Genomic DNA, 22,425 nt, shown 5'->3' with positions numbered 1-22,425 from the left:
AGAAAATCAAAATATAAGAAAAAGAGGGTACACTTAGTCAAGGGAGATACAAACCGTATCCCTTGCAAGAAAAGAGGGGAACATACACTTATTTACCCTTCTTTTTCGGGACATACACTTACTTACCCTCTTGAAAAAGAAAATACGAGAAAAAGAAAGGTAACAAGTTGGATGGAAAAATTTCAGAACTAAAATATCTAAAACCTTAGCAACTTATCACAGTGTTGACTTAATCCTAACAGGTTTAGTGTTATCCTCAACCGGTTCCACAGTCATCCTCTTAAGCTCCTGCTGAAACCTCTCCACCGCCGATAGCGGCAAGCATGTTAGTACCAGAATCCCATTTTCTTCTTTGTTTTTGTGCCGAACATACAAGTTTATCATATTAACGCACTTGGCCGGTCCAGCAAACACCGGCTTCCCCCATCCGAAATCAACCTCACCAAAACCAGCACGCGTTGTGTCACCAACCACAAAGTTCCTTGTCGAAGAAAAGTCAGGTCGTCCTCTCATTACCATAAGGTCCGCCACTGATTTTATGTACTCGTCACTCATTTTAGCTTTCCCCTTCTTGACCAACTCCAACGCATATCCTATCGGATTTTTACATAAGCTTTCGACCGTTGAAACTTCGGATGGGAGTGCAAATGCATTGCCATAGTATCCCAATGGAAGACGCGCATTTCGTGCAGTAGATATACACGAAATATACACAACCTCTTTCTGATTCATCTCAAGGGCTAGAGTTCGACATTTCCACAAGCAAGCTGTTATCAAGTCAAATGTGGAGGAAGGAGAATGGTGTGCTGGAAGATGTTTCCGAATGGCGTTCAACTCCTCGGCACCAAAATAGAAAGACTTTTGGACCATGTTTTGTTGGTCTCTAACCGCAAACAAGCCCTCATCAGAATCAATCGCTTCCTCGTATTCATGATGTGTACATGTAATTCGTAGAGGATTTCGAGCGTCAAAGAGCTCACGCTGCCACACAGGCGGAATAGATGGTGTATGTGCACCATGAGCCATTTCCCCGACTCCGTTCAAGAACTGGACCATCCCAAATCCATCACACATCGTGTGGTTTATGCGCAATGCAAATATGAAACCTCCACATTTCAGACGGGTCACCTACGTTGCATAATTTTTTATGAAATTAATTTCTCGAACTAAATAAATAGAAACAGAACGACGTTGGGGGTAAAGTAATATGGATATAAATAGTGATTCTTACAAGTATGCAAGGGGCATAACATAATTGGATAAAAGAAATTGATGGTTCACTATGAGGATATTGCTACGTATTATCATAACCGTATATGGATGGCTAGACGGTTTCAAAATCGATTGAGTTTTTCTAAAAATGATCTTTAATCGATAATAAAGAGAATGAAAAGTTCCGACTGTCATGTTAGGAGGGAAGGGGACTTTTTTACTTATGAGGAAGGAAGGGAGGGAAGTACTATCCAACATATGTAATTATGGTTAACCGATCGAACTAAATCAAAGTTTTCGAAATAGAAGTACTTATTGTAAAAACGCTTATGAGCGTATATAAGTACTGTTACCTGAACTAACAGCAAGGGGCAACCGAGAATACCATCAGATCCTGGCGCATCACATAGGAACTCCTCTAAGAATGGACACGGGGGTACAAGTGCATCCCCGAGTTGCTCAAGCGTTACATCAGCATCAGCCTCTATGAACAACACACCTTCTCCAGTGCACTCCACCATAAGCTTTCTGTTAGGTCCTTCCCTGAGCCTGCCAGCTAGAGGGTAGTAAAACACCAATGCTTTACTCAGTGCTTCTTTAAGCACCTTAACGGGATCGGTTCGATCTTTCGGTATAAGAGGATTATTTTTGTAGGACATTAGAACTGGAGTTTGAAACCTAAGGCCTTCCTGGTCGTCAATATCTGATAGCAGTTTTGTTTCATGAGGTGTTGGCTTTGCCGGCGTTACGAGCTGTGACGCTAATCGGTTCACCTGAAGTACTCGTGAACATGGCAGCGACGTCATTTGATATAGTTGGCTAAATTCCTGCAACAATTTTGTATTATTAAGTAAACAGGGTTTCAATCTTTGGGGTAAGTCACTTTGCAAAAATCGATCTTCTAATTTGATCTCCAAACAAATCAAATTGTGTTTGATGATCCAAGGGCGGCTTTTGATAGAAGTCTTTACCGTGTGGAATAAGACTGCAGTAGTTCGAAAACTACCATAATTTTTCGATTTTATGCAAAAATGGTGATGTGATAAGATTGGCTTGAATAAAGGGTTAAAGATTGGAATTACATGCGACTTGAGATGACTAGTCGACTTGAGATGACTAGCCGAGAGAGATGGTTCTGTGCGAATAAATATGCTGATCCTAGCTTGTTGATTATGAGTTTGTTTCGAACTGTTTTTAAAAAAATTGAAAGCGTTTTTAGAGAAACTGTTATTGAGTTTCAAAACACTTAAAATGCTTCTTGCAAAAAGCAAAAGTTATATACTTCTTGCATGAAGCAAGAAATTGTTTTTCCAAGATTCACTTGCCATTTTACTAAAGATTGATTCAAAAACATTTTTACTAAAAGTGTTTTCAGTCATTTTAATTTAAAAATCCTTCTCAACGAGTCTCATTTTTCCAAAAGAAAGTGGTTAAGTGGATATGCAATTGCATGATGGGATTAGCACGGACTGTTGAGGGTTGGATTAGTGTGCAGATATTTGCATGTGGTTTTCAACTGACATGAGATAATACTTCAGGATTAAACTCTACAGTTGCGATTTGAATATCTAACAATTTATTCTTATAAATACAAGGTGTTGCAACGCCCTTCAACTCAACACATGAATCAACGACTCAGGCCCTTAAAAAAACACTAACTGCTCACTTACTCCTCCAAAAGTGTCTGAAATAATGAACAAATTAAAGTGTGTTTAATCCAGGGGCCGTAGAGGCTTCTGGTCATGCCAAACTCATGTCACAAGGGTTTGCTTTGTGACGCACGGAATGATGTCACAAGGGTTTGCTTTGTGACTTACGGAATTTGGTTTTGGTGGTGGAGAAACCGACACGTGTCTGTATAGAAGATAGAAAATGGCTAACTTGAGCCACAAGTGCTTGGTACTTATGTTGTTTGCGAGATGCTCCACACTTCTGCACCTGTAGTTTTCCATGCCCAGACAAAGGAGTTAAAGACAACTGGTCCTTTCTTAAATAAGTGGTCCTTTCTTATGGCGTTTGTGCTGAATGGTCCTCACATTGCAAGCGTTATTAGCCTCCGCTCGCCTTGCTTGCTCGGCTGGTGGCTATGGACGACTTAACAGTCCCTCTGGACGTTGTGGACATGTCGGTTAGCGGCTTGGCTGCAATGTGAGTTGCCCTATGGTTTTCGCCTCTCAAAATACTAGGGATATGATGACTATCTAGTGAGGGATTGACTAGAGGAGAAATATGGAGCACGTTTTTCGTTTGCTCCATGTTAGAAAACACAGTGATTCACAAATTATCATATGCCCAATGTTCCGAGGCGATGTATGCTGACAATTTAGGATTTTGTCCGATGTCCATATTGTTGTAGGGCATACAAGAAGCTAAGGAAACATCTTATGACTGCTGGAAGAGATCTGATGAGTCGATTCTATATTATATATTATTTTTCTATTCTTGGTATATTTTGGTTATTATTTTGGTGAGATTTTGATGCTTTGTTATGCATTTTTAATGTAGGACATGCAAACTTGTTCTAAGCATAAAGTAATCCAACGGTGGAATTTTTTAGCGATTCCAATTGGAGCGGGTTCGTGAATCTGTAAAGAAGGTTGTCTCAAAATTTCATAATTTTATCCCAAAGCATTTGATCGTGGCGAATTAATTTATGCCCAGCGCACAATGCTAGCAGATTGGGCTGCAGAGCTTTTAGGCTGAAAGATGATGGATTTTAAACTTGGGCTCTTCTTGGAACTTGAAAAGGAGGTCTTAATCTTTAATTTGACTCATTTTGGGCCTGTTTTGGAGCCCTGAAGGTCTATAAACGTGGCTATCTCTGTGTTGGGTAGATTTCCTAGTCATAATAGGAATGTAATTCCTAGTTATGCTTTTATTATTTTATTTCCTAGTTTTTAGAGAACCTTTTCTATGAGGGTTTTAATTTGGAGTAGTATAAATAAGGATTTTTAGCCATTAGGGTTTTTTTTTTGGGGGGGGGGGAAGGCACGCATTATTTTGGAGAACTTCAGATGTTTTACTTACAAGGTGTTTTCAATCATTTTTCTAGTTAATATATTTTCTTTAGTTTTTATAGTTGTTCATAACTAGTTCTTTTGCTAAGGCGAAGCCACAAGCCTTAGCATGAATATGTGGTTTTATTAATTTACTTATGAATGGATACATGCTTGGTTTGAATTATTAATCACCGTAATTAAACTATCTAATTGTCTTAGTGATTCGCGACCATTAGGGTTTTTAGACAAGTAATTTGATGCAATTTATGTTAGAACATCACCTTGAAATTGAAGAGGGGTTCTTGTAATTAGTAATTGTAAGTTCACTTAAGGCGAACATTACGCTCTTAAGGGTTGCTTGGTTTTTCAAAGAGTTTTCACAAAGCTTAATGAGTCTTGCATGTTTATATTTGATTTAAACATCACAGACAGGTTGCATGTTAGATATACGTTTTCGCTTGAACATGATCACAAGGAAAATATGCATTAGGAAAACCTAACCTTAAAGCATGTATGTAGAAATTCATAAGTAATTGGTAAAATTGCGTAGGATTGTTAATGGTGACGACGGAACCCTAGGCTTTCACAACTTTAATTTTGAAAAACGTTTTAGTTGCTATACTACGACAACCTTACACTCTTGCAAGTATTTTTAAGTGTTTTTATTCCTACTTTGCAAGTGGTAAAAATCCTATCAAGATCTAAGTTCGAATCCCCCAACCCATTGATCAAATTACTCCTTATGACACGCCTACAAATTTAACGGGATTCTTAAAAGCAACTTGGGGCAAAAGGGTTTCATGACATCTTTCAAGGGGATCTCAGTTGTGAAAATTATTTACCACATTTGTATACGGCGCCTACCATACGATAATCCCCTCACATGTTGGTCAAGTGACCATCGTGGAGGGCGTTGTAGGTGCTATATTGTATGCCAACTCGGGACCAATTAATCGTGGGGGGAGTTGTAGGTGCTGTATTGTATGCCAATTCATGCAATAAGAAGAAACAGGAACAGGCACCGAACCAGACAAGAGAAAACATTACAATAACCAAACTCAAACATGCTCAATCCTTTTTTATAATCCATTTCCAATTGGGAAGTATTATTGGCAATCCAAAAATCTCATTCTACACTCCTTACAAGTGTATTTTTCTTTCTAAATATAGAAATTTTGGAGTGTAGAATGGGAAATTTAGAGCGCCAATAACAATTTCCTTCCGATTTTGCAGTTCCGAGATATTATTCTAGTTTCAGTGCACAAGGGAGGATGCTACAGTGGATCGTCATAACAAACTGATTTTAAAAAAAAAAAAACACACTACCTTATCTAACAAAAAATTGTACCGATGGAGGATACAACTGAGTAACTGAAAAAGAACATCCAAGTATAACAGATCAGGCTAAATTCCCTAAAATTGGAGGAAAACGTATCAAGCTGCTTGAACTTCAGCTGCTGGAGCACTTTCCGTACGTTTAGTCATACTTGGAACAATTTCAGTCTTCGAGTTTGGAATGTACCTCCAACCACGCTTGTGGACTCCGCTTATTTTCTTGGGGGCATCTGCGGCTGGCAAGCCTGCAACAAATTCCGCTATATTCACTTTCATATAAGAGAGTAACTTAAAATCGACAAACCTAACACAGAAAATGATCAAACATTATTTTCACAGTTCTTTATTAACGTTACAGGTACAAATCTGATTCAGAACTCTAAAGAATTAGTCATTACTAAACAAAAATGACAAACAAATAGAGAATCGAGACTAACGAAAAGGAAGCCTTATATGATCCATGCAAGTGCACAGGTATTACATATGTATATGTATGCGCATAGCAGAGGTGTAAAGAGTGTCAATATCCCTAATATACTTCTCACTTGTAAATTATAACTGAAATTAGGATGCACGTTCACTGTCACAAATAAAAATACTGTGACAAGGGGAGTGCTCAATAGAAAAACTCGATAATGCATAATTTCCCAACCATTCAGGATGTTTCATTTGCAAACGAACATGAAGAGTATAATTCTTACCAGATATCACAAGTGGAATATACAAATGCAACCAAAATCCGAACAAAAAAGTTACACGTTTTGGATCACCGGGGTACATAAGAACGATATCAAACAACTTTGAGAACACTGATATCAATCAGATCAGGATTCTATGACTTTTGTGCTATCGAAAACAATCACAATTATCTAGCATTTATCATTTGTGCTAGCAATGTCATAAAATCCTTATACTGCCAATACAAATGAAACTCAATTGAACTGAGAACACGAAAAAATTCAAATTCCAGGAAATGTAAAGGTTAACTGACCTTCCTTATGAACGATTCCCCATGCTTTGCCATGTCTACCATCCTGAAAAATTAAAAACCGCATAAACCCTAAACCATTAAACCCCTAACAACAATAATAACAATAAAAAGGAAAAATGGATGAAATTCCCACATCTAATGCAAGCAATTAAATACGACAGTTCGAGGCGAAAGATCCCAACTTTGTAATCATTTTTCCACATTTTTCCCAGTAACCAAACAGACCAAAAACCCCAACAAAATCTGGGAAAATTTGGTAGCAACCAATACCTTGTAAAGATTGATTTTTGTAATCTGGTAAGAGACGCCGACCCAGTGGGTCTTAGCCATTTGGTACCCCAATCCCCAGTTGGGCAGAAACTGGGCCACCTCGAACAGGTTCTTCTTCTTCTTCCGCTTGGGTTTCTTTGACGCCGAAGGCGAAGCGGCGCCGGCGGGTGGGTTTTGGGAAGCGGTGCTGAAGCTTCGGAGGAAGCTCGATGTGAGCCTCCAGAGGCTTCCGGTTCGATCTGTTAATGCTCTGTTTGCGAGACTGCTCGCCATTTTCCGGTTCGGCTTTCTCACTCTCTCCTTTCTCTCTGTAACGAGCTTCGTTTGTGTAAATTGTGTTTTTGCGGGGAGGCGGAACTCTTTTGAGAGGTTTGTGTTATTTACGGAATGACCTCGTGAGTTTTCTCGAATTGGTAAATGACCCCTATTCCTTGAAATTATTACTTATGAGATTTTTATTTTTGAAGAAGATTGGTCCCTTCTCATTTAATTCTGCCATTCTGGTATCACATGAGGTATCATCATCGTACTTGTGGTCCTCGGGTCAAATTGTACACCAAAGTAGAGTCGGTGATCCTAATAAATTTAATCGTGGGAGTTTAAACTTGGGTTGCAGTTTCAAACTTTTGGTCGCTTTCCACTAAATCAACCGCTCGAGATCAAACATTTTAAGATACAATTGATCGCCCCTTTGGCATTACAGTAAATTCTTATTTCTTTCATATGATGAGTTTATAAGCATAACTAACGAGTGTAGTGTCCACTTGCAGTAACTGTCACGCGACTAGCATGTGAGAAGATATAAAGAGTATACAAAATGTTGCATTTTGCAACAGTGGATAATGTGAGAATTTCAATTCCATTTCATTCAAATAAGTATTAAAATGCAATTTTTGAGGACTACAGTACTTGAGATATTAATAAATTCCAAAATTAATAAAATGCAATTTTTGTGCAACTCAAGTTTTGATATTTTGGAGATCAATTCAAAAGGATTCTCGTTGGATTCTCTTTATGAGGATTTTGAATATTCTTCATTCATATTTATTCATCGTATTATCGTGTGATCAGAAATTATTGTAAATTTTTTTATTTAAAATTAAATATAAACAGTATTTGATAAAAATTGACCACACAATGTACGATGAACAAATATTATCGAAAAATTCCCAACGATGTACGATAAACGAATATTATCAAAAAATTCCCAAAATCCTCACAAAGAGGATCCTCATATACCACATAAAAAGAGGGTAAATTCAAACTAACCTCTTCTAACGTCGGCAACTCATTCGACGATGCTCAACATAGAGAAAGGGAACCGAAAGTAGGGATAACAGGAAGTTCAATACAATAACCGGAAGTTCGATAATGCTAGCGAGAACAGAAAGTAGATAGACAAGCAAAAGATCAATGCCAGAAAGCAAGCGAATATATCACTACCGCAAATACATAATGTCGAAAATAAGCAAAGTTACAGCACATAGCAGCAACTGGAAGTTGATATTAAAACTTGTCCCTCGATCCCTCTCTCAACCGGAAATTCATTCATTCACATGCTACACACTAAACTGGAAAGTCGATATTAAAAGAAGCGATACTGCTTTGACGATAGAATTACATTTCCTCCTCGTACTCTTGCTGCTCATCCTCATACTCATCCTCATCGGCTGTTGCATCTTGGTATTGCTGGTACTCAGAAACCAGATCGTTCATGTTGCTCTCGGCTTCAGTGAACTCCATCTCGTCCATGCCTTCACCAGTGTACCAATGCAAGAAAGCCTTCCTCCTGAACATGGCAGTGAACTGCTCGCTCACTCTCCTGAACATCTCCTGGATGGATGTCGAGTTCCCAATGAAGGTTGATGCCATCTTAAGCCCGGTTGGTGGGATGTCACAGACGGTTGACTTGACATTGTTGGGGATCCACTCAACAAAGTAGGAAGAGTTCTTGTTCTGCACATTCATCATCTGGTCATCAACTTCCTTGGTGCTCATCTTACCACGGAACATGGCTGATGCTGTTAGGTAACGTCCATGTCGGGGATCAGCAGCACACATCATGTTCTTGGAGTCCCACATTTGCTGAGTGAGCTCTGGAACAGTCAGGGCGCGGTACTGCTGAGATCCACGTGAAGTAAGAGGAGCAAAGCCCACCATGAAAAAGTGGAGACGGGGGAAGGGGATCAGGTTAACAGCAAGCTTGCGCAGATCAGAGTTGAGCTGACCAGGGAACCTCAGGCAGCAAGTAACTCCAGACATTGTTGCAGAGATCAAATGATTCAAATCACCAACTGTAAACATAAAAGAAAAAACAGAGACATCATCAGCAATCATAATCCTATGAGGAAGCAGAAATCAATCAAAAAGCATGTAGTTCAACTTAGTATATGTTTCATCGCAACCACACATAATCAACAAATCACGCTTTCAAACCCCAACAGTAAAAAATAAACAAGTACAGAAAAATCAATCATCCATTGCCCACCAAACCTCATTTTCCAAGAAATCAATTCATGCTTTCGGAAAGCAACAATATAAAAGATAGTACAAGTAAAGAACATTCAATAATTCATTGCTAGCCAAAACGTTTTTCAGACTTCCAAATCAAATGACACCTCATTTTACTTTCACAGTAATTACCATAACTCTACCACAAAACGTAACATCTGAACAGAGACCTCATGACTTAAAAACCCAGCTAAACTTAGACATTCAAACTTTCATTCATTGCCAAAACTTACTTTTCTAAAGAAACGAATGGCAACCCATTACTCAACAATCAACAAGAAAACACCGAACACTTCACATGACCGACAGACTCAAAAGAAAAACACGATGGACATTCAAATCATGCAACAGAGAGTATTTAACATGGTCAAACAACTTGATATTTAGATAAAGAGTAAATCAAGATCTATAAATATACCAACACTTGCACAAAATTGATTCAACCAAACAACAGAGAAGATAGATCTGAGCAAACTTACAGCTGGGGGTGGTGAGCTTAAGTGTGCGGAAGCAAATATCGTAGAGGGCCTCATTGTCAAGAACCATGCACTCATCAGCATTCTCCACAAGCTGATGAACCGAAAGAGTAGCATTGTAAGGCTCCACAACAGTATCTGAGACCTTGGGCGATGGGAACACAGAGAACGTCATCATCATCCGATCTGGGTACTCCTCCCTGATCTTCGAGATCAGAAGCGTTCCCATCCCAGATCCAGTACCACCTCCCAACGAATGGCACACCTGAAACCCTGCACCACCAAATCACAAGCCAATATTAGGGTTTAACCGATCCAGAAATGTAAAACCCCCAAATCTCAGAGTCTCACAAAATACAGTTAGGGTTTCGTCATTTCAGTAAACTAGGGTTTAATCGACACAGAAATGAAATACCCAATCTCAAAATCTCACAAATTACAATTAGGATTTCGTCCGAGTTCACACATACCTTGCAAGCAGTCGCAATTCTCCGCCTCCTTGCGAACCACATCGAGAACGGAATCGATCAACTCTGCACCCTCAGTGTAATGACCCTTGGCCCAGTTGTTCCCAGCACCCGATTGACCGAAAACGAAGTTGTCAGGGCGGAAGATCTGGCCGTACGGCCCAGATCTGATGCTGTCCATGGTGCCAGGCTCCAGATCCATGAGCACGGCGCGAGGAACGTAGCGGCCGCCGCTAGCCTCATTGTAGTAGACATTAACCCTCTCAAGCTGGAGCTCGGAGTCACCGTGGTAGCGTCCGGTGGAGTCGATGCCGTGCTCGGCGCACACCACCTCCCAGAACTTGGCCCCGATCTGGTTGCCACATTGGCCTCCCTGGATGTGAAGGATCTCACGCATTTTCGGTTCTAGGGTTTCGGGGCAGAGTAGATCGGCAGATCTAGGGGGAGAGAAAGAGAGAGAGATGAAGTTTTAGAGAGAGAAAGAGGGGGAACGGCGAGGATGAGGGGCAGCGAGGGAGTAAGAGGGCGGATATATAGAGGGAGTGAGCTGTAACCCTACAACGGCTCTTTGCTAATTTATTTAATTATTTAATTTTCGGATTTTTCATTGGCTGTTTAAATTAACTGGGATGGGGAGAATCAACGGCTGGATTTGCGCCACCTAATTTGATGGGTGCCGAAACGGTTTTAAATTTTTAGAGCCTAAAACGAAGATTTTGAATTTTAGAATTAGGGATACAGCTGGATACGGTGTGGCCCACTGGTTTATTTACGATTCCAGGATCCTGAAATTGTGAAATGACGGAATTACCCCTTGCCGATCTGGTTGGTGCGGGTTCGATATCACGTGATGTGAGACTGTACAGCCTCGAGGTCCGTGGTATTAAAGGTTATTCGTGATCTGTTACAGCGTGGGGATTCTGGCATTGCTTGCGGTCGAATCCTGACCCCAATTTTTAAACCACTGATAAAAACCTTTTTTGGTTTGGTAAAGATATTTTAAGTAACTAAGAAATATCAACTTATCAATTTAACATTACCGTCTAACGATATTCTTTTTTATTTGTAAATGAAATGTCTTATGTTTTATAGTCTTTAACGTATGCCAAAATGTTTTGAGTTTGATTACTATGAAGAAGCTTTACTTTCACACCCTAAATATATCTGGATAGCGAGAGAAATTTATAGAAATTTATAACATTGTATTATTTAACCAGAATGCCACAACAACATGCGCAAAACGGATAGATTGGCCCAAACTGTGCCCACCCATAATAATACGCACTTTGAATATTTTCTCCCTTGTTATGCATAAAAGTAAATCGGAACATAACATATTTTCTTTTGTCAATTCTGTTTTTCTTTAACAAGAAAACAAAGAAGTGGTATCACTAAACGTCTCTCGTAAATATAGCCTACACAATCATTCGTTTACAGCCATATTACCCAAAATTGCAAAACAAAACGCAGTTAAACAAAGGCCTTGAAAGGCATTAAAGTTGGCAAGGTAAGGAGCCTCCATCGCCGAATAACCTTCCGATGTACAGCTTCGCGAGACCCACAGACACGCTTTGAGAATAAGGTAGCACTAGGAGAAACAATAAGCAAAGCAACCATCCTACATTGTCTCACTGTGCAATCATGCTATCAGTCCCTGCACCACACTGCAATCTTTATCAAACACTTTACTTCGTTAGCAATTTTCTCCGAAAAAAAACATCCCAGCGTTCGCCTTACTATGTTGTATTCTTTTTTCTTCGGACTGGAACCCTGCGTTATTCTTGTTCCTTCGTAATTGAACAAAGATGCGTATTTCCGAGACTAGTATTAGTTCAAACGCGATTATATTTAAAACACACTAAAACAATCAAATACAAATATTTCAGTCCTTGGGTTCATGTAAAAGGCTAAAACATCTATAGCAAGGACAGTGTTTAAAAACAAGGATAAATTTTCTAAGCGACGAAAACTTCTCAGGTTGTGTATTATTATTTAGGTTGCTCAAGGGATGCTTTAGCAGACGCCAGATATCACTAGATGCAATCTTATAAAGAACTTTCATGGCATGAATCATGTCCACCAGAGTTATCCATGGAAATTATGGTAATACTGTTCAACAAAACTAAGATTTGGTGTACTGCTTTCACAATCGAAAGAACGCCACTTCTTCCCTTCCTAAACCACGAAAGGGAAATGCCAAGGGAACTCTCTCAAAATGGAACTCTCTGACACTTCAACGTTTAACGTCAATTTCCGTGTCAATATTATTAAACATTGTGCTAAAAACATGAGGTGGCGGAGAGTTTATAGAGAGATCCACTTTTGAGAGAGTCCCCTTAGCATTTGTCACCACCTAAACCCTGATGGAAAACAAGAAAACCGGTTTTTTCCCTTCCTCAACCACCCGAACTTAGCAGTGGTAGGTGATGGTGAAAGGATGTGTTTTGTGTGCGTGAGAGAGAGAGAGAGAGAGAGAGAGAGAGAGAGAGAGAGAGAGAGACTTATCAGCTGTTGAAATAGATAAAAATATTGCTACCAAAATATTAAAAAAAATATATTTTGAGTTCAACCGGCAAGGCTGCCTCAAAACATCAACATGAACCCGAATCTATGCATATGGAAAATTGATAGGAAGTGATTGCTATAGTTGAAGGAGAGTAATTGCAAAATTCATTCAAAAGTCAGCATACAAACAGAATTGAATTTATTGTTAGAGAACGTATATGACAAAGCATTAAGGATGCGGTGTTCTTGGGGTGCTGCCCACCCATGTTGAGGGCGGCAAGGGCGATGGCCACAACCACGACCACCATGGGCGGAGATAATATAAAAAAAAACCTAGCCATCAAACTGTCCTAGATAAATCATGATCCCTAACCCGTTCCAAGTAGACATCTTAAAATGTAAGCCCCATGCCCCCTTAAAGTTAGTATCTATATATACCTAGTGGATGGAAGGTAATCAAAATTACATGTCTCCTAAGGTTTCCTAAGATTTATCCTAGCACTTCAAAAGATGTAAATATACTCTTCGTAAAAATGTAGAAGCAGATGAAACCCGACATGTAAGCAGGTCATATAATCAACACTAAGAAGCTAATTTTGCCACAACTAAATAAAATCTGTACATTGAACACAACCTTACCACATCAAAAATAGATGACAGAGTAAACCTTTTTCTGCTAAACTTTCAGTCCATATGGAGTCTTCTTGCCAAAAAATGACGGGTTGAATTGAAAAGATCTAGAATAGAAAAAGAGAAATTCCACCAAAAAGAAAAATCAACAACAAATCGACCTTAGAAGCTAAAAATAACATGACAGTGTTAGCATAAAATCGTCAAGTCCGTAGTAAAACAAATAGCAATAAAGATAAAAACCAAACTTATGAAATGGTTCAAGCCTTTCCCCGTATGTAAAACTAATAAGAGAAGATCTACAAGGCTTTCCAAGATTAAAAGGCTAGCAACCTTGGTTTAGGTATTCAGATTACCTTTTATTTGACTCGTTTAATCTTTATGTCTTATGTTGCTTTGTAGATGATAGTATTGCTTCTACTCCTAGTCGTTTTATTTTTTATATATTTATAGTCGGATGATAGTTTTGTGTGTTTGTAAGTAACTTATGGAGGCCTAATTGAATAGTGTAATCAAGGCTAGGATGCTAAGGATGTAACCCTAGTATACATACCATTACGAGACTTTTTATGCAGGTCTGTTATTCCAGAAAATTAGATACTAGTCTCTTTTACGAATTTCATTGTTCTCTCTCGTTTTGATGTTGTTTCGTGCAGGATATCCTTCTCTACTCTATAGTTTGTTTTGCTTTGCTACAACAAACAGACAGTAGCTTCCGCTTCTGTCCTACACCAATTAGCACAAAACCAATCAGATGATGACTGAGCTGCAGAATATACAGCTGAATTGTGGAGACCAAGTTGTTCAATTAGTTTCGCACCATTCCAACCCATATAGCCAGTACACCTAATATTGGTTTCATTTGTATAATTTATCAGCAAAACAAAATACCCTTCAAGTATATGTCAATTTGCAAGCCATCAAAACAGATAACAATATAATAGATGCTGCAATCCAACAAGCAAAACCATGAAGCCGTCTCTGCTAGCTACTAAAAGCTACTAAAAAGGAAAAGTCTAGGATTTATGATGTCATGGTCTCTAAGATACCTAATTCCTTAAAGTCTCTCACTTTTTCTTAAGAGTCAGCGTGCAAAATTCTGTGTAATCTATATTAATATGTACTCCAGTGACTGCCTTCTATAAAAGCCTGTACACCTCAAATATTTAGTTTTGAAGCCTACTGTGGTACTAGTGATTGACAATTATTTCTCACAAAGTTCATTCGTTTTGCAGAAATATTCATCTTTTAGAAAACACTACTTTAACACTTCCAACTAATTGGGTAAAATTATGCTGAATTGTTAGTTATAACTAATCTGCTTAATGTGGTCAGTCCAATCTCTACCGACTGAAGGCCAAGGATCAGGTTGATTGCATAAAATTATCTCTGCCTAAAATAGAAATGATGAAGCAAGTCAGACAGCAGCAGTGTCATTACATTTAAAAACAGATATTCTTGTCGGCAGTAGTGACAAAATTGACGATAATGTAAAATTCACAGAGTTACATACAGCATAAAGGAAAATGCTTATAGCTTCAACGTTCAAAGTAAATGTCCATGTTTAGCAATGATATATTTTATAACCATAAATACATATCTGAGAGCAGTAAAACTTAAACTTAATACATTGCTGGTCACCATAATTTTCTGGGAGCAGTTGAATAAACTTAATAAATAAGATTAAAAGAGTCAAGCATACATTCGAAAATGCTATAAACCAATGCCATCTCAATAGTACCAAATGCAAAAGGAAGTGATAGCAATATACCACTTTTGAACCGATAATGACAATGTCAACGAAAAACAATCCTAGTGAAAGTAGAAAACTTGAGAGTCAAAAACAACAAACTTAACTGCCATTGAACTCCAGTTCCATATACCATCTCCATTAACATGGCGGCAACCTGAAATGACAAAACTAGCATAAACCACCCCGAATCTAGAAAAAAGAGGCATGGAAGGGTGCATCACCTATATTGCTAACGCAATAATACCAAAGAAACAATTGGACCCCAAGTGAAATGAAACCAAAGAGATCCACATTGCAGCACACATCATCCATCAATGCTGCTTTTCTCCCCGGGCTTCAAAGCTGGATTTTTTGACTTATTTTCATCCTCTACCAAGGACTGATCACCAGAGGTTCTACAAAATGAAGAAAAAATAATAAACGAAGCATCAGACTTTTTTAAGACAAAGTTTGAAAATAATGATAATGATTTTGGTCAATAGCCAATTAGTAACTATGTGCTCAGAGAACTTACAGTTTCTGCTTTTTGGCATTTTGCTTGATGGTTCGCACCATATCCATAGCCATCTTCTGGTGTTCCCTTGTTTGTGAATGCAAGTCTAAACCTTCAACTGTTTCACAATCAACTTTACATATCCGGCACCATCCCATACTAGCTGGTTTCCTTTTCCTTGAGTGATCAAAAGACTCTAGATCTCCCTGAAGATATCAAGAGCATAAAAAATTGAACTAAAAATCAAATACAATAAAATATCAGAATGGAAGCTGTAGTAATATGAGAACAGAAGAACATCACTTAACAGACACAGATACTTGAAGTAATACTTAACTGTGTAAGCTCCATCAGTTGGAAATCTCTGAAGTGAAAAGCTGCTCCTAAATCCAGGCTCACCAAGACGTGGATGGCTTGTCCTCTTGCCTCTAAATGATTCAAAGTTCCCAGGTCCAGTCATGTCTCCAATCCGTGGATGACGATCACCAAAACCCATAGGTTCTCTCAAATGCAAATGATTATGCACATTCTGATGACCCAAATGATCTCCCCTCCGAAGATGACCAGGGTGCCCATCAACAATTCGCATATTACCAGGCCCCTCAAACTCACCCCGTCGAAATTGACCAGGAAAATTAGAAAGCCTACCCTCGTGGAATGAATTTCCATGTGGATCACCAAATCGATGAAAGTCTCTTCTATCAAAATCATCAGGGCCAAAGCCTCTAAACCCATGAGATGGTATCGCAGGGTAATCTCTAACTGGGCTTCGGGGAGCCAAAACATCCATATGGCGTCGTCCAACAAAATCTGGACGACCGCGAGAAGGCTCCATTCTCCCAATATCTCCAGCAGCAGGATCTGTATTCAGACCCATATCATACTTGAGCCCATGAGGTCCCTTATCAAAGGGCCTTGATGAATAATTCCCAAATTTAGAAACAGGATCAGAATCCAGATACGAAGGCCTAGGGAATTGCTTGAGATCATCTTCAAACGCTACCCGGTCAAAACCACGATAAGTTGGATCTGCTGGGAAGGGATTCATTCGTTCGTCCGGAAAAGCCTTGAACTTTTCATCCCTCAACCCATGAACTGATGAGGAGTCGAGGCCTGGAGTTCCATTCATTCTCAACATATTTGGGGGGATACCAGATGGCTGTCCAATTGCTCCTTGATCAATCTGAAAGGCAGGCCGCTGGTAACTCCTATGACCTTCAGGGCCATATGGTGCCATCATTTCACTAAATGGAGGGCCTCCAACAGGTTCACCTTGCATCTTGGGAGCCCCTGTATGGGAAGGAGGTAGTACACCTTGAGGACCATACTGACCTCCCCTTCCAGAAGATGGTCCAAAACCTGGGTTGGGACCAGGTGGCTGCAAATGCTCAGATGGATGAAAAGGCTGTCCAGGTACATGTGCAGGTCCCTGAGGTCTTAAATGAGCCAAGGGCTGCCCAGGCCCCTGTGCATGATGCGGAGGTGCACCAGGCCCTTGGGGGAGTATAGTAGGTCCATGATGTATTGATACAGGATGTGAAGGTTGTGTAGAGCCACCAGCTTGTACTTGAACAGTTGGAGCTGGAGTAGATACAGCTTGAGAACCCCCGCCAGCTTGTATTTGTACATTGGAAGGCTGCAGAATGCCACTAGCATTCTTCTGCAACCTTCGACCCTGTTCTTCATGAAGTTGAGCTTCTTCCGATGGGATTTCTTTTGCGCCCTCAGCTACTTCACCCAATTTACCATTACTTGAGTGCTCCATAGCACTATCCATACCCTCTTCCTTCAACATTGGGATATTTACAGAACCTCCATTATCAAGTGCATGTAAATCTGGATCTGCCTCCGGCAAGCCCCTAGACTCTGGAATCTCCTTGAAAGATGTATCCCCCTGATTAGGTTTAACTCCACCACTAGGTTTATGCTCATCATCAACGGACTTCATACGCATCTCAGATTTCACGGATTTAAATTCAGCATCATGTGCAACACTCTGACCTGATGACTCAGATTCTTTCTCCGCTTGCCTCTCAGACATAGTTGGTCTTGAGTTTGCTCCAGATTGCACTGGGTTGTTTGTTCTGACCATATTATTCTGATTTGTAGATGGATGGTTTACAGAAGAATGCATTGGCCTCACCTGAACAGCAGTTTGTCCATAAGGCTGAGGTTGTACTCCATGACTTGGCATCATAGGTCTTCCGACAAGATTAGACTGAGTATGTTGAATGCCCTGAGACAATGCAATGTTCTGCTGAGACTGTGTAGAGGCATGAATATGTTGAGGGAACAGATGAGATTGGCTCTGGGGACGTAACTGTGTAGATGGTTGCTGCTGTACATATGGCTGATGGTGGAAATACTGCTGAGGCATCGGTTGTTGAACTGCTTGCATAATAGGGCGCTGGTAGACTGAATTTCCAGGTTGCTGAGCATAAGAGGGAACTGGCTGCTGTTGTGCAGGATTGATATTTTGGACTTGACCGGGTGAAGGCAACAAAGCTGGCTGCTGCTGGTTTGGAATTGTTGTATGAGATGAAGGCGGACGCATGAGTGGGGGTTGTGGAGGAAACTGATTCTGCATTTGAACAGGAGTCTGTAACTGAGAGTGAGGCACACCTTGAGATTGCACATACATATTCTGTTGCACTGGTTGGTGAAGGTGAGGTTGAGGATATGAGTTATTGCCAGACACGGGATGAGATGGTGGATGCTGTGCCTGAGGCTGGACAGCAGCATTCATGGGCTGAGAAGGGTGAAGTTGGGGATGGTGTTGAACCTGTACCTGTTGCTGAGGTTGTGACTGAGACTGGGGTTGAGAAAGGGGATGGTGCTGCGGTTGAAGATGGGCCTGGGTATGTTGCTGAATTTGGGGCTGCTGATACGGAAGCACTTGCACCTGTTGAGAATGAGGCTGTGACTGAGATGGAGCTTGGAAATATGGCTGTGTCTGCCCATGAGCTGCTGGGTAAGTCTGCACTGTCGGGTGGAGTTGCTGCTGTTGGTTGGCTTGTACCTGATTTTGAGTTTGAGCCACAACAGGAGCCTGGCCATTTGGAGGCTGAATTTGGGGTTGAGCTTGAGCTTGAGAAATTTGGGGCTGTAGCGGAGGTTGAGTTTGGGGCTGTGGCGGAGGTTGAGTTTGAGACTGAGGTTGCAAGTATGTCTGAGGTTGATTCTGGACGGTCCCATATGGTGGCTGAGCCTGCTGTTGTTGTGGAACTGCTGGCTGTTGATAGGGATAGTAGTTCTGATATTGCTGTTGATATGGGTCATATCCAGGATACTGCTGGTAGTACTGTTGATATTGTTGCTGCTGCTGGTACCATTGATCAGCAGTTGGCACAGCCGCTTGAGCTTGAGAACTTGAGTTTACTTTCTGATTTGGATCAGATCCAGGTGCAGTGGCACTTGTAGTTTGAGAAACCGGGGCCTGAGATGTAGTTGTTCCTGTTTGAATTGCAGCCTGGGATTGATCAGCAGTAGCTGCTGATGTGCCAGAAGCAGAAGTGTGCAGAGCAACCTCTGCCTGCTGCGCTTGAGGCTGCACACCCTGTTATTGAAAGATAACCATAAAAACCAACTAAGTCTGATAGTCAAAGGATTGAAAATTAATACAAGAAACAAATGAAAATACTTACAGGACATGTTTGTGCATGTTCCTGCACATGACGATGCACAATTTGGACTCCACACCGGTTGCATACTACAGGAGAATTGCCAAAGGCACATCCAGAACAATGAGGTGTGCACTCGGATAATGGTCCCTGCCATGTGCATCCACTCCTGTGAAATAAGCAATGAACTAGTATTTTGCCAATGGTATCAGAGAGGGCCTTATTTGACTCCGTGAGTGGCTGCATTGATTAGTGTCAAGGTTTATCAATAAATAGACAACAAGGAGTAAAGGTTTTGCTACAACCAAGGTTGTATAAGGAAGGACCTTGGCATCTGCTTCTGTCACTAAGTAGCCGTCATATGGGCAAGCCTGGGTGGTGCTCACAACGTATGTCAAACAGGGCTTGCAATACAGATGAGTACATTGCGACTGTAGTGCTTCAGTTGGGTAAACAAGCAGACGACAAACCGGACAAAAGTACTCTCCGGCAAGAGACTGGATGTTCAATATGCATTCATTGTCAAATCCCATGCCGCCCTATCAATTCAGCTTCAAGTCCTAGTGCATCAATGCTATCAACCCGAATGAGCAAAAAAATTGAGCCCTTGGTGAAGAAAAAGAACCATTCATTTTTCCATCAGCATTACTTGGTTCAAAATCATAAAACAAATCATAAACTGACCAAACTCATTAAAGCAATTTGCCATTTTTACAAAACCAAACACGGAAACAGGGAACACAGCCAGTGATATGCAAGTGGATACATGAAAATCCAAAATGTACCCATCACTCGATTAGCATTTGGTAATAATCAGAAAATCACATTAAAACAAAAACAATGAGAATCAAACCTTCCGATGCGAAGAACAAGGCAGGCTTATAATATAATCAAATCAAATTTTTTGTTCGTTATCAGATTCAGATGGGTGCGGTTTCCACTTTCCCAAGTCCAAACTGATTTAAATACAACAATCATATCAAAAGATTTAAACTTTTCCTTTCCAAATTTCTATTCCCAAACTTTCTCAGCAGCCAAACATGTTAAAGTAAGAGAATTTCCGTACCTTGGAGATTCTCTACTGTCTGCCAATCCGATTCGCGACCCTAAAACCCTAGCCCAGCTTAAACCTGTAAAAAAAATGGAAAAATTGAATAAATCTTAGGGCTTTCATGAACGAAATTGTTGTGCGCGAAGAGTAAATCGAGTGTGAAAAAGTTACAGTTGGCGCGGATTGGTCGAGAAACGCAAAAAGTCTCTCGGCACAAGAGAGATGCTAATTGCGAACGGAAGACCGGCGCAAGAAGACCACGGTGCTTATAAAACAAGTGTGTGTTCTTTTTTCTGTCAAAAAACAAGTTTATGCTTGGGTACTTGTTTGTGGTCATGTTATATTCTTTCTTTTTTTTTTATATTTTTCTTTTGTACTCTAAATTTTTATTTTTTTATTTTACTAAAATCAAATCTCAATTGATGAATTAATCCAAATCAAATTTCGGCTAAATTTCTATGAAATAACAAGGATATATTAGTCGACGAAAAAAAAAACGGTATATTAGAAATGGTTTTTTTTAGTTAAAATGGTCATTAAGATTTGTATAACACATAATTTTGATTCTTAAGATCAATAGAACTGGTTGACCATCTATTATTTTGGTCATCCTGTTAAAAAACTTCGTTAAGTTGAGGGTATTTTTAGCCAAAATGGTCCATGAGATTTGCATAACACATGACTTTGGCCCCCTAAAATTGTCTATCATCCATCATTTTGGTCATTCCGTTAAAAAGGTCAGGATCACTTACAGAGTTTTTTAATGAAATGACCAAAATAATGGATGGTGGATAATTTCAAGAACCACTCCTATTGATTTCCAATCTCAGATACCAAAATTATCTGTTATGCAAATCTCAAAGATCATTGTGGCCAAAAAGCCATTAGAAACTTATCAGTTAAGTAATTATGAGCTGAAATTAAATTATTTCGGCCAAAAGGCCTTTATTTTTACATATATTTTATTATGAGATTGTGGCATGTGTAGCGCTTTTTTTCTTCTTTTCTATTGTTTTGACACACATCACTATTGCAACAACGCCGAGAATGTTGGAGATCATACTTGAACAATTACGATGAAATCACATCAATATTTTATGTTATTTTTCTAATAAAGATAATAAGACAAAAAAAAACATACGAGAGGAGGTGAAGGAAGGGGATGAGAATAAGATAGTAAAGAATCCTACTCTGTTGGGCCACAGAGGCAGAGGGAGTAATTGATGTTTAATTCGGGAAATGGCATGTTAAGATGTGGCAGAGGAGAAATTTTTTAAATTTACTCTTCAGCTTCTTGGCTCTTCTATTTGGTCTGCTAGTTAAACATGTGAGGGATACTTCTTTCCGAGGGTGCATTCATCAGTTATATTTCGACTACTGATAAATCCCTCATCCCTTCGAATGCAGTGAAGCCTATATCTCAAAGGTTTTTGAGAGGATCTTCAGTATTCAAAGGTCTTTGGCTTTTATGTTTTGAAAAAATGAAGGTTCCCTCGAACGATATAAAGGAGGAAACTGCTCAGGTTGGCAAAAAGGAGGTGAGTTATCGTACTTTTTGTAGTCTTTCTGATTCTGGCCATCGGATACGATCTAGTCTTGCCATTTTCACTGCACCTTTGTCCATTTCAATGGTGACGATTCTCGTGTTGTTCCTTATTGCAGGCTTTGCATCTTTTGGTGGCTTCTTTTCTTGGCGATTATACTCTAACCGATGTCTTCATCAGGCACGCGCCAATTAGCGATAAAGTCTACAAAGATAGCTTTGTTATTCTTCTGTCTCCATTTTCTTATATTAGTGATATGGATATCAATGCTAGTAGTAGCTTACTTTGGAATCATGGGTTCAATATCTAGAAGAGGTTGAACTTTCCTTGTATATAATACATATTTAATGAACGTTTGTTCGTTATTAATTTTCTTTATCTAATGCAGGTTTCTTCTTTCTTTTTTTTAATCGTATTTTTCGTAATTCAGTAGACCTTATCAGCTGTAGTCACAGTCAGCTATCAAATGCATCAATCTCTCTTTACGTACCCAATTTAACCAAAATTGAACTAGCAAACTCGGTTGCCTTTGATGTCTCCTTTGGAGATTCTGTTAACACCTGATTAG

The 22,425-nt window shown here is 39.7% G+C and overlaps 4 protein-coding genes across 16 annotated transcripts; all 4 read right to left on the bottom strand.

The window, feature by feature from the left end:
- Positions 1–167: 167 nt before the first annotated feature.
- Positions 168–2,374, bottom strand: LOC126614301 (alcohol acyl transferase 2-like). The gene is made up of 2 exons (XM_050281887.1): positions 1,566–2,374; positions 168–1,128 (listed from the first exon to the last, which is right to left on the bottom strand). The coding sequence occupies exons 1-2, from the start codon at positions 2,016–2,018 to the stop codon at positions 217–219; spliced, it is 1,365 nt and encodes a 454-aa protein (XP_050137844.1). The 5' UTR covers positions 2,019–2,374; the 3' UTR covers positions 168–216.
- A 2,886-nt stretch (positions 2,375–5,260) lies between these two features.
- On the bottom strand, positions 5,261–7,185 carry LOC126614311 (uncharacterized). Of its 2 annotated transcripts, none has more exons than XM_050281900.1 (3): positions 6,808–7,185; positions 6,538–6,580; positions 5,261–5,806 (listed from the first exon to the last, which is right to left on the bottom strand). In XM_050281900.1, exons 1-3 carry the CDS (start codon positions 7,078–7,080, stop codon positions 5,646–5,648), a joined length of 477 nt encoding a protein of 158 aa, XP_050137857.1. In that variant the 5' UTR covers positions 7,081–7,185; the 3' UTR covers positions 5,261–5,645. The 2 variants fall into 2 exon arrangements, with proteins under 2 accessions (XP_050137857.1, XP_050137858.1); XM_050281901.1 differs by having other exon boundaries at positions 5,261–5,791; positions 6,808–7,180.
- Positions 7,186–8,221: 1,036 nt separating this feature from the next.
- LOC126615291 (tubulin beta chain-like) lies at positions 8,222–10,896 on the bottom strand. The gene is made up of 3 exons (XM_050283103.1): positions 10,265–10,896; positions 9,798–10,067; positions 8,222–9,101 (listed from the first exon to the last, which is right to left on the bottom strand). Exons 1-3 carry the CDS (start codon positions 10,656–10,658, stop codon positions 8,425–8,427), a joined length of 1,341 nt encoding a protein of 446 aa, XP_050139060.1. The 5' UTR covers positions 10,659–10,896; the 3' UTR covers positions 8,222–8,424.
- A 643-nt stretch (positions 10,897–11,539) lies between these two features.
- On the bottom strand, positions 11,540–20,632 carry LOC126615164 (chromatin modification-related protein eaf-1-like). Of its 12 annotated transcripts, none has more exons than XR_007620660.1 (9): positions 20,485–20,632; positions 20,329–20,392; positions 19,589–19,868; positions 19,287–19,502; positions 15,980–19,198; positions 15,664–15,848; positions 15,254–15,544; positions 11,999–13,503; positions 11,540–11,925 (listed from the first exon to the last, which is right to left on the bottom strand). XR_007620660.1 is itself a non-coding variant. In XM_050282923.1 (7 exons), the coding sequence occupies exons 3-7, from the start codon at positions 19,793–19,795 to the stop codon at positions 15,454–15,456; spliced, it is 3,918 nt and encodes a 1,305-aa protein (XP_050138880.1). In that variant the 5' UTR covers positions 19,796–19,868; positions 20,329–20,392; positions 20,485–20,632; the 3' UTR covers positions 14,914–15,453. The 12 variants fall into 12 exon arrangements, 3 of the variants coding, with proteins under 3 accessions (XP_050138880.1, XP_050138882.1, XP_050138881.1); XR_007620661.1 differs by having other exon boundaries at positions 11,540–11,915; XR_007620662.1 differs by having other exon boundaries at positions 13,406–13,503.
- Positions 20,633–22,425: the final 1,793 nt, after the last annotated feature.

Source organism: Malus sylvestris, chromosome 3 (assembly GCF_916048215.2).
Source record: "Malus sylvestris chromosome 3, drMalSylv7.2, whole genome shotgun sequence".
NCBI classification, from domain to species: Eukaryota; Viridiplantae; Streptophyta; class Magnoliopsida; order Rosales; family Rosaceae; genus Malus; species Malus sylvestris.
Note: the sequence above shows the minus strand (reverse complement) of the source record. Positions and strands in the feature narration are given on the sequence as shown.

Excerpts from the sequence above, each read along its gene's own strand:
- LOC126614311 (XM_050281900.1), bottom strand. The coding sequence starts at position 7,080 with ATGGCGAGCAGTCTCGCAAACAGAGCATTAACAGATCGAACCGGAAGC. Across the intron at positions 6,581-6,807 it reads CAAAAATCAATCTTTACAAG|GATGGTAGACATGGCAAAGC; the intron begins GTATTGGTTGCT and ends TTAATTTTTCAG. Across the intron at positions 5,807-6,537 it reads GGGAATCGTTCATAAGGAAG|CGGAATTTGTTGCAGGCTTG; the intron begins GTCAGTTAACCT and ends AAGTGAATATAG.
- LOC126615291 (XM_050283103.1), bottom strand. The coding sequence starts at position 10,658 with ATGCGTGAGATCCTTCACATCCAGGGAGGCCAATGTGGCAACCAGATC. Across the intron at positions 10,068-10,264 it reads GAATTGCGACTGCTTGCAAG|GGTTTCAGGTGTGCCATTCG; the intron begins GTATGTGTGAAC and ends TTGGTGGTGCAG. Across the intron at positions 9,102-9,797 it reads TAAGCTCACCACCCCCAGCT|TTGGTGATTTGAATCATTTG; the intron begins GTAAGTTTGCTC and ends TTATGTTTACAG.
- LOC126615164 (XM_050282923.1), bottom strand. The coding sequence starts at position 19,795 with ATGGGATTTGACAATGAATGCATATTGAACATCCAGTCTCTTGCCGGA. Across the intron at positions 19,199-19,286 it reads AACATGCACAAACATGTCCT|GGTGTGCAGCCTCAAGCGCA; the intron begins GTAAGTATTTTC and ends TTTCAATAACAG. Across the intron at positions 15,545-15,663 it reads AATGCCAAAAAGCAGAAACT|AACCTCTGGTGATCAGTCCT; the intron begins GTAAGTTCTCTG and ends TTCATTTTGTAG.
- LOC126614301 (XM_050281887.1), bottom strand. The coding sequence starts at position 2,018 with ATGACGTCGCTGCCATGTTCACGAGTACTTCAGGTGAACCGATTAGCG. Across the intron at positions 1,129-1,565 it reads GCCCCTTGCTGTTAGTTCAG|GTGACCCGTCTGAAATGTGG; the intron begins GTAACAGTACTT and ends TATGCAACGTAG.